The sequence below is a fragment of the Perissodus microlepis genome, chromosome 19 (genome assembly GCF_051167445.1).
Source record: "Perissodus microlepis isolate ML-2025 ecotype Zambia chromosome 19, ASM5116744v1, whole genome shotgun sequence".
NCBI lineage: Eukaryota > Metazoa > Chordata > Actinopteri > Cichliformes > Cichlidae > Perissodus > Perissodus microlepis.
Window position 1 is genome coordinate 16966055 of NC_140479.1, and position 14104 is coordinate 16980158.

At 41.6% G+C, this 14104-nt stretch overlaps 2 protein-coding genes across 5 annotated transcripts in view; both read left to right on the forward strand.

The window, feature by feature from the left end:
• The first annotated feature begins 310 nt into the window (after positions 1-310).
• On the forward strand, positions 311-10976 carry foxo3a (forkhead box O3A). 2 transcript variants are annotated; one of them, XM_084915640.1, is made up of 3 exons: positions 311-344; positions 2597-3526; positions 8006-10976. In XM_084915640.1, the coding sequence occupies exons 2-3, from the start codon at positions 2972-2974 to the stop codon at positions 9308-9310; spliced, it is 1860 nt and encodes a 619-aa protein (XP_084771766.1). In that variant the 5' UTR covers positions 311-344; positions 2597-2971; the 3' UTR covers positions 9311-10976. The 2 variants fall into 2 exon arrangements, with proteins under 2 accessions (XP_084771766.1, XP_084771765.1); XM_084915639.1 differs by lacking the exon at positions 311-344 and having other exon boundaries at positions 2025-3526.
• A 284-nt stretch (positions 10977-11260) lies between these two features.
• The window catches only part of ccdc162 (coiled-coil domain containing 162), a 30065-nt gene continuing 27221 nt past the window's right edge, over positions 11261-14104 (forward strand). For all 3 annotated transcript variants that reach the window (XR_014798703.1, XM_084915623.1, XM_084915624.1), the window contains exons 1-5: positions 11261-11812; positions 12280-12364; positions 12504-12614; positions 12730-12843; positions 13851-14045. Coding sequence is in view for 2 of the 3 variants with exons in the window: in XM_084915623.1 (XP_084771749.1) it covers positions 11673-11812; positions 12280-12364; positions 12504-12614; positions 12730-12843; positions 13851-14045 (645 nt within the window). In the remaining variant the exon portion in view is untranslated. The remainder of the gene's footprint in view (positions 11813-12279; positions 12365-12503; positions 12615-12729; positions 12844-13850; positions 14046-14104) is intronic.

Sequence of the window (14104 nt, forward strand, 5' to 3'; positions counted from 1 at the left end):
ATATAGGGCTGTTTTCGCGTCTAATTGGTCTGGCCAGTACCAATACCTCAAGCGGGTAAACATGGCAACCAACATGAACATATGAAAATCACACACCGCTCACTAGCCCAGCATTAGTGCATTAACATTGATAAACTCTTTCCTATATGGACAAATTATTTCAACAATTTGTTCCATAATCCATTAAACAAACAACAGAAAACATTCCCACACAAGAAAAGCCCTCCACTTGGTTTTGCCCAGCAAGGTTCAAAAATGACATCACCTGCACTATAAAAGTCAGGAAATACTGGGCGAATTTTAAACATTTGACCGGTATGGAGGGCAAGGAGAGGAAAACCGTGGTAAGTAAGGAAACGCAAAACCCTGAACCTGCAACATAATAAAAGAATTTAGCAATTTATCATTGTGAATTTGCTTTAACTACATTAATTACTTAAACTGTCACAGAATGCTAACACAGATGGATAGCTTAGATAGCAAGTGAACCACTGTTTTAGCAATTGCAAATCAACAAATAAACATGTTTTAAAAATAAATATCATAATTATCTGTATTTGTATTATACTGCTCTATGTCACAGTATAATGTAAGAGATAAGCGGAGAATCTGAAAGTGCTTCAAGTACTCGCCCACTTTTTTCCAGTCTTCTGTCGTCCACTTTTACTGAGCCCATGGGAAGTGTAGCCTCAGTTCTCTGTTCTGACAGGAGTGTCAAACAGTATGCTCTTCTGCTGCTATACCCAGTCTTCTTCAAAGTTTGGTGAAGGACAACATGCAGAAGAGCATTCATAGATGCTCTTTTGCATACCTTTGAGTGGTTATTTAAGTTACTGTTGCCTTTTATCAACTCGAAGCACCAGCAAGATCCCATCACCCAGAGAGCTGCTGTGGACTACAGATATTCTCTTTTTGGACCATCATTCTGTAATCTCCTGAGATGGTGGTGTGGGAAAATCTAGATCAGCAGTTTCTGAAATGGTACCACCACATCTGGTACCATCAACTACATCATGTTCAAAGTCACCTAAATGACCTTTCTACTCCATCCAGATATTTGGTTTGAACTACCTAAGGTTGTCTTAATCATATCTACACGTGTAAATGTACCGAGTTGATATTTATGCAAACACGAGTGTTTGATTACTTTATTGGCTTTTAGATTCATTTTGGCAATATGGCTTATAAGAGTTGAATAGTTTCTGATGTTGGGGATAACTCTCCCTTTAGGCAGGTTTTAAAAATAATTTTGGTGGTTTTGCTATTGTGAAGTGTCTGCAACAAATACCAAGGTCGATATCTAGAAATGTACTCCAGTGAAAAGGAATTTATAAATATTTTTACCTCTTCAGTTCAATTTTCTGTTTCCATCCTACACTGCTGGGGTGTTTTTGTTTGTTTTGTTTTTTAAACTCTCTGATTTAAATCTGTATTGGCTATCAAAGACTTATCGGGTATCAGATAACAACCTTTGACCTGGAAAAAAAACATCAGAGGCTGTGTGGGTAGGTGTGCAGCTGACATTCTTCAGGTCAGTATAACCACCAAATTTCCGTAAACGGTTGCTGTCAGGACCTGACTATATCTAGCTCTGGTTTCAGATAGGAAAATGACATGTTTAGAAACTACATATCTGAATAAGGGACAAAAACAACAGCCTATTGTGAGGAGCATGTTTATTTATTCTATACTTTTACCTTTTTGGTAGAAATGTATAGGTTTTTGCTTTGGCTTAAATGTTTTTAATGCCAGTCGAGTATGTTAGGACTGTATTCCTGGCAGTGTGGGAGGAACTTGAAGGCATATTTGGGTAAAATGCACATTTTCACATATTTATCAACTTTAACGGTACAGTCAGTTTTTCAGGTTATAGTTTGGGTCGGTTGTATTTTTTTTTTTTTTTTTTTTTTTTTTTTTTTTTTTTTGTTAAAGATGACCTATATATTCTGACATCCAGTTATTTCCCCTGCATTCCTGATTTTTATGTAAACATTGTTACTCCCTTTTTTTCGTGTAATATTCAAGTGAATAAATCCAGTTTTAGCGTTAATTTTTGCGCACTGGAGACTCTCCGATGGTCACATTAGAGGTGATGTCATTGGCGAGCGGACATCTCGACACTGTCGCTTTAATTTCAGTGCAGTCCAGGGGGCAGGATCGCTTTTTTTTTTTTTTTCTTTTTAACCCTCTTCTCCTGGGCTCTGAGCGTTTGCGCCAACCGCAGCAGCAGATTGAATGAAGTGTTTGCAGGCAGCTGGGCACACGGAGGACACCGTGCTACTTCGTCCGGGATGCTAGACTACAGCCAGCATCATTATTTTTCAGCTCATAACGGGGCGGATTTTTAGGCTCGGTGCATTTTCCCAGCAGCCACATTTTTAAGAAGGTGCAGGCCCTTAAGAAACCGTCCCCTAATCGCCTTGATGGTATCTGGACTGCAGCGCTCAAGCGACTGGCAGCTCCACAGCACGGCTGATTAAGAACTTGGGGAAGTGAAATGGTCAAGATGGCAGCTGTGCGTGGAATGATGAAACTGATGTGGTGGCATTAGATGCAGCGTGCGTGTACATTTAAGATTTTTCCCTTTGTCATGCAGGATCGCCGTGCGGGACGCGGACGCTTGTGAAGGAACGCAGTTTTGGATTCCTCCGAGACTCCGCGGACTCTTTCACGTCTTTTCACTCCACAGTTCGCGAAATTGCAATGCATGTTGGCCAGGGTGTGGGCTTAGCACGACAAAAGGCGATGTTCTGGTGATTGTGGTGAGCTCCAGCTGCTCCGTGTGCTGCGGACGGACGCCGTGCAGGAGGACTGATAGACTGACACGTGCTGGGACCGAGCTGCAGGAAGGGACACTTGCATATCTTGCATAGTAAATAAACTGTCCACGAAGCCTGCACGCAACATTGATGGAATGTGACCCGAGTGATTTTATAACCCTTTGTGCAACCCCCGACAAATTACGATCAACATGGCTGAGGCGTCGCGCAACGGCAACGAGCCGCCTCTAAACGTTGAGATAGATCCGGATTTCGAGCCCCAGAAACGGCCACGGTCCTGCACTTGGCCCCTGCCCCGTCCTGAATCTGGTGCGGGCAAGCCCGGGGCAAATGACACTGACGTAATCCCCGAAGAGGAGGATGATGAGGGTGGGAGCACGGGGAGCGGCGCTGCTCAGAAAGCCAGCGGCGGCGCTATTAAAACCCGAGAGCCGAGCAGCAACAGCTCCATCTCCCAGCCGGTGGAGGTCCAGCGGGGCCCCTCCAAAGAGGAGACCGCCGACGGCTCGCCGTCCTCGGCGCAAACCCCCGCAGCAGCTCTGGGCGGTTCTGCCACCCAGCAGCTGAGGAAGTCCTCCGCCCGCAGGAATGCCTGGGGCAACTACTCCTATGCAGACCTCATTACCCAAGCCATCGAGAGCTCCCCTGAGAAAAGGTTGACCTTGTCCCAAATCTATGAGTGGATGGTGAGATCCGTGCCATATTTCAAGGACAAAGGCGATAGCAACAGCTCTGCTGGCTGGAAGGTGAGCGGTGATGTGTTGGGGCTGTCATCATAACAAAGACCAGTCTTTTTTTTTTTTTTTTTTAAACTTGTCCTGTAAAGACATGCAATGCACAAAGCTCATGTTAATTCTGAGATGGAGGCAGTGGGTGCAATCATAAACCTGTAGTCTCATCAGTTACTGGCTATACGCGTTTATTTATCAAACATCCCCTCCTATCAGCAGGGGATCTGAAAATGTGTGGCAGTCTAACAGCACATGGTGTAACTATATGTAAACCAGTGTAGTTGTAGTAATGCATATCACATTACACGCTTCATTATGCCTCTAAAATTAAGGATGCAGACGAACCTCTGAGAACAAAGCAGCTTGCTTGAAAGTTGAAACCCAAAAGACGTGCAATGCAAAGTTGATTTCACTTTCAGACATACTGCTCAGACTGCAGCACAGACTTCACCAAAGCTTCAGCCGGGCCTTGCTTGTGTTTGATTTTCAGGATTAGTTTGGCCTGGACCAAACCAATTCATCTGTCATGGAATGTAGTCTGATGAAAGCTTTGAGCTTTGCAGGATTGTGTGTGTGTGTAATCCTGCACAACTGGATATGCAATGCAAGCTGATTCCAGTGAGCAGCTTCTTTGAATGAATCACACTGGTTAAATTGTGCTGGTTAAAACTGCTGCATTTACAGAAGGGGGAATAAAAACATCACCCTGAACATGTGAAACTGATTAATCTGCACAGAATCAGATAGTTACTTTATGCTCCAAACTGCTAGATGTCAGTTTTCATTCATGTTTAATCTGCCTGATGCATATTTGAGCTTGGCAGATGTTGACTGGAAAAGGAAAGGGTTAATAACAGGGTTTCACACGTGCTGACATCAGCATTTCCTAGGAGATGCTTTGGAGCTGTGTGACATTCAGCATTCAGGTTGAGCCTGGCAAAAGTGTCCCCAGCAGGTTCAGGGTTGAACAGATGGGTTTTAAATTCAGACCCGTCACATATCTCATTCAGCACACTGAAAGTACACCACCTTCAGTTTTGAGCTTTGTCTCCAGTGCTGTAAGTCAAATTAAATATTCAGCCCCTGTATGGACGCCCATCAAACCCTCTGCGGTTCAGCCCCGCTGTTGTCTTTTCATGATGCCTGGGCACAAGAATCAATCAGCTGACTATAAATTATGTAGGTCAATGTGTAGCAGTATGAGAGAAGCTCAGTGTTTGTCTTTGGATCTGGCTCTGGCTAAACTGGCATTGCTCCAGTCCCTGCTCAGAACGAGGCTTTGCTCAAAGGGTGCTGCAGCACTACTGTGACTGCGTGTGGGGGAGGGGAAGGCAGGAGTTCGCTCTTTGTGATTTCTCTTGTAAATGCAGTACAGCTTGTACTGTACGTGCCCGTGAAGCTTATTGGATACCTTCATATATCCAATAACATTTCATCTTAAGGAGGCAGACAGGTAGGTTACGCTGCTGTATGTTTGATATTGGTTTTATTCATATGGATGTGGTTACCTTAAATCTTTAACAACAACAAGGTGCTTCAGTCTTTTACTAGTTGTGTACAGGAAGTGAATTCAATAAAAGCATGTTTAAAATTCAGTACTTCTGCAGTAAATCACCTTTGAGTCTTCAGATTTTGTTGTATCAGTGCCTTGGACATTTTGAGGTTGTAAATCTGCCTGCTCCAATAATTGAATACAACAACAGTATATCTTAAAGCCTAATAAATGATCACAGACTTGAATGAAAAACCTCCTGTGTCAACACCGGACTGTATCCGAGGCTTATTTGTTGCAACTCCACTGTATTGGATTGCATTAGATTGAACGGGACGGGTGGTGTTATTGTGTTCTCTGCCTGTAGCTCATGGGATAAGCAACATGTTGGAATATTTGACTTGCCCCATCGACAGGTGTGGTATTGGATATCATGGTAGTGATAAATTTACATGTAAACATTTTGATTAGTTAGAATATGTAGCTGAAAAGAGATACACAAATCCCACTGGATAGATCGATATCAGAAAGCAATTCTAAATTGATCAAATTTAGCTTTAATGGACGGAAACTTTCTTTTTTTTTTGTACCGCTGTGGTCTGTTCACCCAATGAGTTCTTGTCAGTGAGATAGCTTTTATGCAAACTGATTCAGTAGTAGCAGAGACTCTGACTTTGTCTAGATAGATATAGACAGGAAATGAGTGGATTAGTGCATTTCTAACTAGAAATAAAATGTCTAATGGCTGCTCATCTGTTGTGTAAACACAAAGACCAGATGCAATTGCATAAGATTTCAGCAAAAAACAGTGAAACACTTATCAGGTATGCGTTTACTGCAGTATGTTTGGAATCACTGTTATGCTGAAAAATGAAGCTGTTGCCAAAAAGATGTTTTCCAGATGTTGAATCAAATGGTATGACAGAGCCTCTTCTGTACAACAAAAAATAAAAATTGTATTCATCATTCCATAAAACCTGTTGCCACTGATCATCAGCCCAGTTCTTGTGTAATTTATCATACCTCAGCCTTTTCTTACTGCTTCTCTTAGGAATGGCTTCTTGTTGGTGGGTCTTTACTGTCTCAAAGCATTAAGAGGAAAAACCTGCTTGTTTGAGAACCCTCAGTCATTAAAGCCCAGATCAAGCGCCTTAATGAGACCAATTTCTGGTCTCCTCTTGCTGTAGTTTGTTTTGTGTTGAGCTTGTTTAGCGGTTAAGTTTAATCATCTTAGAGATTTAAATGGGACCTTGAGTTAAATCAGGTTAATTTAAGCTTTAGAGAATTGAGCTGAAGCCTCTCCCTGTGAAGCTGGCCTCTGGGTTATGGAGATCACTGCAGAGTTTCTCCCTCTGTTACTGAAGTGTGACAGGCTGGGCGTGCACGCTCCAGCTGTTTAATTTTGTACGTGGTAAGGAACATCTCCAGGGAAATCCTGTAGACCTTTCTGAGCAGCCAGAAATGGGTCACAGTGCAAAGAAATGTCTATGAAGACACTGCAGCATTGGTAATTAGTCCTTTTGTATTAACCCTTTAAAGCCTGAACCATGAAATAAAAGCCCGAAAACATTTTTTTTTTTTTTTTTAAATGGATTGTTTAGTGAATCTTGAAATAACGATAAATATTAATTTGCATACAAGTTTAAGTTTGTATCATATTAGCTACGTCAGGCTTTTGTTTTCCTTTCTATATTTTTTTGCAGAATATTTAAACTGATATAGAAGTATCATCTTTGATACACTTGGCCTTAAAGGGTTAAATTACAGTTAACCCTGTGCAATATCCTTGAGTCACTCATTTCTTTAATTTGTTAGGAAAATGGTATGGAAATGCAGAACATATGGCAAAAAAGCATGTGAAGTTCATAAATTTCCACTGAGCTTGAAAGTCAATATTTGGGATGACCACCTTTTTGTTCTTTAACACAACCTGAGCTTAGGCAAGCTTGCTGGGAATTTCAGTAGTCTTTGGGAATGGGTCTCCAGGCTTCTTGGAGGAGACTGAAGTTCTTTGGATGTTTGCCGCCTTTTTGTTCAGTTTTCTGTCAAGATGATCCCACACCGCCTCAGTAATGTCAAGGTCTGGGCACTGGGGAGGCCAATCCATGACTGATGGTGTTCCCCTTTTGCGGTTTTATCAGTTGTTTTTACTGCATTGGAAGTCTATTTGGGATTGTCCCAAAAACACTACTGCTAATCGCACCTTCCAGATTGTATTGCACGGTGATGTCAAACTGTACTTGTTTGCATTCATGATTCCATCAATTTGGCAAGATTTCAATACCTCTAGCTAAAACGCAGCCCAGAACATGACAGAGCCTCCACCATGTTTTCTAGATGGCTATAGAAAGTCACTCTTATACCACTCGACTGTACATATTGACAGCAACTTGAACCATAACTTTCAAGCTCCATAATACTTTTTGCCACTGACTTTTAGTCTTTTGTAATCGTCTGAAAAGTCAGCAGTGTCTCTATTTAGAACACAAAATTCAGATAATTTCAATTTTATTATTATTTTTTATTTTGTCATCAATTTGTCCAGTTTTCTCAAATTTTAGGAACACCGCACACCATGCTGAAAACGTAGTACTGTAGATGAACAACAAAACCTTAAGAAGTTTTGTAGGGCACACAGAATACAGCACTGTCTGCTTACAACACTGAGTTTTATATTCTGTTGTAGTGATTTATATTATCTGGCTCATTGCTCCTTTGTTGGGCCATTATAGAGCTTGGCAATTACTGTAATACATGTAATCTTCTTTTGTAGTTTTAAGCTTGAGTGAAGTTTGAGAACAACACTAACAGATGCAGCAGGAACACACATTCTGACTTGGTCCACTTTGTAGGTCACATCTCGTTAAAGCTTTTGAAGCTCCTAAAAGTATTTAATACTTAATCGTATCATGTACACAAGATTTTTTTTTTATGAATTATTGTTCATACTGGGAAAGTTATATTAATACTTACGTTTTCTTAATCATTTGTCTTTGTTGCAGAATTCCATCCGACACAATCTTTCCCTCCATAGCCGTTTTGTGAAAGTCCAGAATGAAGGAACTGGGAAAAGCTCCTGGTGGATGGTCAACCCAGAAGGTGGGAAAGGAGGTAAAGCTCCCAGACGTAGGGCTGTGTCGATGGACAACAGCAAGTACATCAAAGGAGCCCGAGGACGTGCCACAAAGAAAAAAGCCTCATTGCAGGCTGCTCAAGATGGGAGCTCTGAGAGCTCCTCGAGCCTCTCCAAATGGACAGGAAGTCCCACCTCCCGCAGCAGCGACGAGCTCGATGCCTGGACAGACTTCCGCTCTCGGACCAATTCCAACGCCAGCACGCTCAGCGGTCGTCTGTCCCCAATCCTGGCTAACCTGGAGCTGGATGAGGTACCTGATGACGACTCACCCCTGTCGCCAATGCTGTACTCCAGCCCCAGCAGCATGTCTCCGTCCACTGGACCAACAGGACTGTCTGATCTGGCAGGCACTATGAACCTCAATGACGGGCTCTCTGACAACCTGATGGATGATCTTTTAGACAATATCAGCCTCACAGCATCCCAGCAGCCTCCTCCTGGAGAGGAAGATGGGGCCAACAGTCAGGGGAGTTCAGTATTTACCTTCAGCTGCTCAGGGAGCAGTTTAGGTAGTCCCTCTAGCAGCTATGGGACGAACCCACTCTTCAGCCCTCCGTCCATCACGAGCCTGCGACAGTCACCCATGCAGACCATCCAAGAGAACAAGCAGACCACTTTCTCCTGCATGTCTCACTACAGTGAGCACCAGGCCCTAGATCTGCTTGGGATGGACTCCCACAGCCCCAGCAATGTCATGATGACCCAGTCCGACCCTCTGATGTCGCAGGCCAGCACCGCCATCGCTCTGCAGAACTCCCGCCGAAATGCCATGCTGCTCCGCAAAGACCACATTCTGGTTAACCACACCAGTGCAGGCCAGGCCCAAAGCTCTTCAGTGCCTGGTTGGCAAGCGGGCTTGTCAACCTCTGACAGTGACGACGGCCACCCTGAAACCAAGCAGCTACACCTGAAGTCTCCTAGTAAGAACGCCTCTATGCAGCTCAGTTCCAGTTTAACCAGTCAGGACCGTTTCTCCGCTGATCTGGACCTTGAGGTGTTCAGCAGCAATCTGGACTGCGACATGGACTCAATCATCCGCAATGAACTGATGGATGCAGATTGCCTGGACCTCAGCTTTGACTCTCGCCTCACCTCCACACAGAACGGCAACAAAAATTCAGGAAGCTTCTCCAGCTCGAAACAGAGCCCTCAGAGCTGGGTGCCGAGCTGAGGAGTTGTCAGAAGTAAGGAAGGTGTAAATTTGGGTTAATTGTCCTGCGTTGTGCAACTAGAGGGAAGGAAGGTATGTAAGCGTTTCAGTAGACTTTCTTCCTATTTTTCATTTGCGGCATTAACTTCAGTACTGTATTGTAGGTGTCTGAGACAAAACAACGGTTCTTCACAGTGAAGAAAAAATAAATAAAATTTGTTTCAAAAGATCAATGCCTGGCCAGTATGAACAAACAGTACTGAGTGGAATGAAACTACAGTATCTTCAGTTAAAACTACATGGATCAACTCGTATTAGTCTCAGGGATTCACTCATATCACAAAGTAATACATAAAACTGAAAATGAAGTGTTTTCATCCTGCTTTCTCTCCCCTTTCATACCCAAAACATTTTTTGCCAAACCAGCTGTCAGCCTGACTGATGGCCTGTTTACAAAAAACTGCAGAGAATGTTACATTACTACGTTCCAGTGGAGGATACTTGACAAGCTGCTTTTTTTTTTTTTTTTTTTTTTTTTTTTTTCTTTTAAAGATTTCTTTGAGACGTAGCCTAAATGGACAAACAGTTTTTTAAAAGCTTTCCCTCCCCATTGATGCACCAATTCACACCAAATATCAGTATGTAATGTTATCAAGATGTGAACTGCTCTACATGATGATTTTTTTGTATGCAGTGTTTTTTCAATTTATTTTTATTTTTTGTAGCAAATTTTACCCTGTGATTTTTAAGTGACATTACTGTGAATTCTGTTCCCTCTGAAGAGGTCCATTACTGACGTATTGATGATGTTTCTGCTGCAGATCCCTTTTTAGGTCCCTCCTCTTCCACTCACTGCAATATTGGAAGTACTGCTCTGTATACAGACCTTAGGACTGAGTTAAGGACACGATTTAGTTCTAGTTACCACTTTTTAGTTGTCAAACACTTGGGACTACTTGGGTTGAAATAACCACATTCAGTGACTCGCAGCGCTCCACAACTACACCAGTTTTGGTGTTGATTTGATGGAGTTCTTGGTGCTCTAAATCTAAAGATAGCAGGGAGTGGCTGCAGATGAAGCGCCGTCAGTAGCCTCTCCTTTGTTATCAGCACTATAGCAGGTGCTGGGTGACATGTTTTCAACACTGGGAGGGTGTGTAGTATCTTGGAGTTTTTCTTTTTTTCTTTGTAATGAAAGAAATGACCACAGTATCTTAAATATTGCCAAAGTTTATCTGCATTTAAATAAGTGGAAAGAGGCTACACAGTGCATAGCTAATCAGAAGTGTGTGATATAAGGGCAAAAAAATCTACATCAGCACAATTTTGTAGGAACAGCAGGATGCTTTTTAAAATTGTTTACATTTTTTATTTTATTTTTTAATTATCAGGAGTGTTTTAGTAAATTTGTCTCATGTTGCATCATTGTAAAAACACATTTGGTTTATTTATTGCGATACTTGTTGCCATTGTTCCTCGATGCACATTTGGTTAGGGCTGTGTAAAAAAATTATGTTTTCATTGCTCTGTTCACTGGGTGATCACTTGCACAACAAATGAAAGGGTCCTTTTGAGAAATGTTTAACAGTGTTGAGTTAACCAGATTAAATAATTCTCATTGGCTTAACCTTTTAATACATTTCTGCACAGCTGTGCTTCCACTTTTTTTTTTTTTTTTTTTTTTTTTGTTTAAAAGTTGACTGATTTTTACAGTCTGTGTTAAGGTTTAAATTTCACTGCCAGTCTCCACGTTTCATATATTCCTATTGCTCCTACAAAAACAAAACATGAAGTTGACATTTCCACTTGTAAAGCAAACACTTGGTTTTATCAGAGCTGGTGCATGTAAATAAAGCATAAAGAACTACTGAAAAGCTGGAGTTTGATGTTGTCTTTTCTTTTTGTTTTTAAATCTGTCCCTAGAGGAATTCCACAGCTGTGGAGGTGATTTGCTATTGGATAATCATATCATTGAAGAACCAATCACACGCTGTATCCAAGAGGAATAGACAATTTGGGCCTAAATCAGGGTTTTTGAAGGCAAGGAGCTGTAATTGGTGAATTCAGGTGCTCCTCAAAGATGTAATGGTACAGTGATGCAATGACTTGTATTTGAGAGATTTTTATTACAAACTAGAGCACAAAACAAAAATTACATTGTGACTGAAGAGTCTGACATCACTGACATGACAGCCCAAAGACTGGTTGACTGCAGTGAAACGATGGAGCCCTCTAGAGCCTGAATGGAGTCACTGAGTCCAGCTGCCCATGCCCACGGATGTTGGTCTCCATGGACACACCACAACAAGTCAGCGTTGAGGCAGAGATTTAGCAGGACTAAAGGAGTTATTTTTATGTCATTTGAATGTGTTGATCATTGAAGATGTCAGACATGTGTGCAGTGTACAAAGTTTCCTCCTCTGTGAAGGTGAAGCAGATGGAGGCAGAGCTGTGGAGTCACCTCTCTGCACTCAAGGCAGAGACTGAAGAGAATAGAGGAGCAGGATCTTCTAATGCCTACAGGTTTGTCTGTGATGTATTATTTAAGCTCAGATTGCCAAAAGGGTAGACCTGAAAGCTATCCTCAACTCAAAATATGGCCGGTTGTTATTTAAAATGAATGTTTGCCCTTTACAATGCAGACCGATGTACTTTGTGCTCAAATAACCCTGCACATCATTTCAGATTTCTCTTCTGAAGCAGGCCACCTTCGGTTTTCCACCTTAAATCCAAGTTTAAGATGCATACAAGGCTTGTAAAGTATGCAACACACAAAGTATTATCAGTAGTGATAAGAAATTCACATTAACGGGCAGCTGAACCTTTTTTTTTTTTTTTTAAGTGTTATGTTCTCTGTATATTTATCCATTTCTTGTTTTTTAGCCTAAGTAGTGTAGCAGAATAGTAGCCACTTTAGGTAATATGTGACAGATCTGAGCTGTGACTGATTTGTGGGCATTTACATTTTAAACCCATGATGTTTGTAAAAGTTTTTGTTCCAGTTCTGTACTACCTCCTAAAGATATTTCCTTCTTTCGTGTGGAGAGGGAGCATGCACTGAGGAGAGGGCTTCAGGTGATGCTTTCTACAGAAAGTTCATTATTGGTCTTGCATTGTTAGACTTTTAAATCTTTGATTTATATCCAATTTTAAGTGAAGGCATTATTTTTAGGGTTAATTTTTCTAGGTGTAGTTTGTTTTCTGCTGGTTTCAGGTGGCTGACATTTTGCCGACTCGGTCTCAGGCTGATATCATGCAGCGAGAGCTGGAGAGCTGCTTGAGTCTGGAGTACACTCCTGACAGTCTGCCTCTTCTGCTGCACCAGGTCAGGACAGAGAGACAGAAAATTTATGCCTGAAACAAGAAGCAGAAACAGATTATTTTTGAATTTTTTTTTTTTTTGAAGTTTTTAAACTACTTTTTGTATTTTTTCCTCACAGTTCTTCACAGACAGATCTTATCACTTGGCTCAGATCAGATATCTGCTCATGCTGAGATGGAGGAGATTTTGCCACCATGCCAGCGTTATTGAGAAGCTTTATCCCCATTATAAGGTTGCCATGTGTAAACGAACAGCATGACCTAGCAGTGTTTTAACAATACTCTTAAAAAGTACATCTTTTCACTGTACTTTTGTACTGGTTTGTGGTTATTTTCTGCATTTTATTCTGTATCTACCTTTAATCTGAGTTTAAAAATATGGCAAATATCACAGAATACATTTCCCAAAAAACACAGGATGCTCTACACGAGTGTGAATGTGACTTAAAAACATGTTTAACTAGTACACAATTAAGGTACCATTAATTCTGAAAGGTATATACTCACTGGACACTTTATTAGCATTAGCTTGCTAGTACAAGTTCTGTTACTGTTGCCTTCCTGTCAGTATGACTTGGATATCAGTGGATATTTTGTTTATTTTTTGGACCATTCTCTGTAAATCCTAGAGGTGGTCATGTGTGGGGAAACCCCAGTAGATCAGAAGTTTCTGAAATGGCAACATTCATGCCAAATTCAAATTCCAAATGACCTTTCTTCTTCATTCTGAAGTGCGGTTTGAACTTCAGCAGGTCTTCTTGACAATGGCTGGTTGGATATGCATTAATGAGCAGTTGAACAGGTGTGAGTAACTACAGGTTTTTGGATTTCTTTTTCAGGGCAGCTGTCGTTTACGTAATCTTAGATCACAAATCACGCTGCAAAGTTTCACAGCAGCATAGTAAAAGAGACAGAGGGCTAAATTATCCTGTCTGCAGTCATGTTTTCCATCTTTGTGCTACTTTCTCTTATATATGAGCTTTAAATGATAACAAATACTTGGGATCCAGTTATTTAGATTTTATACAGCATCTCTGATTTAATAATTATTCAGAATACAGTCAGTTCAGGAAGCATACGGTTCCTTGTACACTATTTTGAATGTCACTGGAAAATGTTCTGGTGGTCATCCCAAATGTCAGCTGGAGAATGCTGAATCTTTTATTTCTAAAGAAAGAGAAGAATCGTACAGATGTCACACTGAAAAATGCATCATCGTATCAGACTTGTTTTGTCTCAGGATCAGGTGTCCTACATGACCCGTGAGTATCAGGATGCCGTTCAGAGAGCTCGCAGACTGTCAGCAAGCAGAGAGAAGATGCTGACCGGCCGAGGAAACCCCGTCAGCCTGCTCACTCAGGACGATGTCGTCATTTATCTGCAGTGGCTTGTCTGCCACCTGCACTCTGTTCAGCCCATCCACCACTTTCTCAGGGTAAAAATCCACAGACAGATTTTATCACTGTTCATCCTATCTGATGCCTGTGGTGCTTT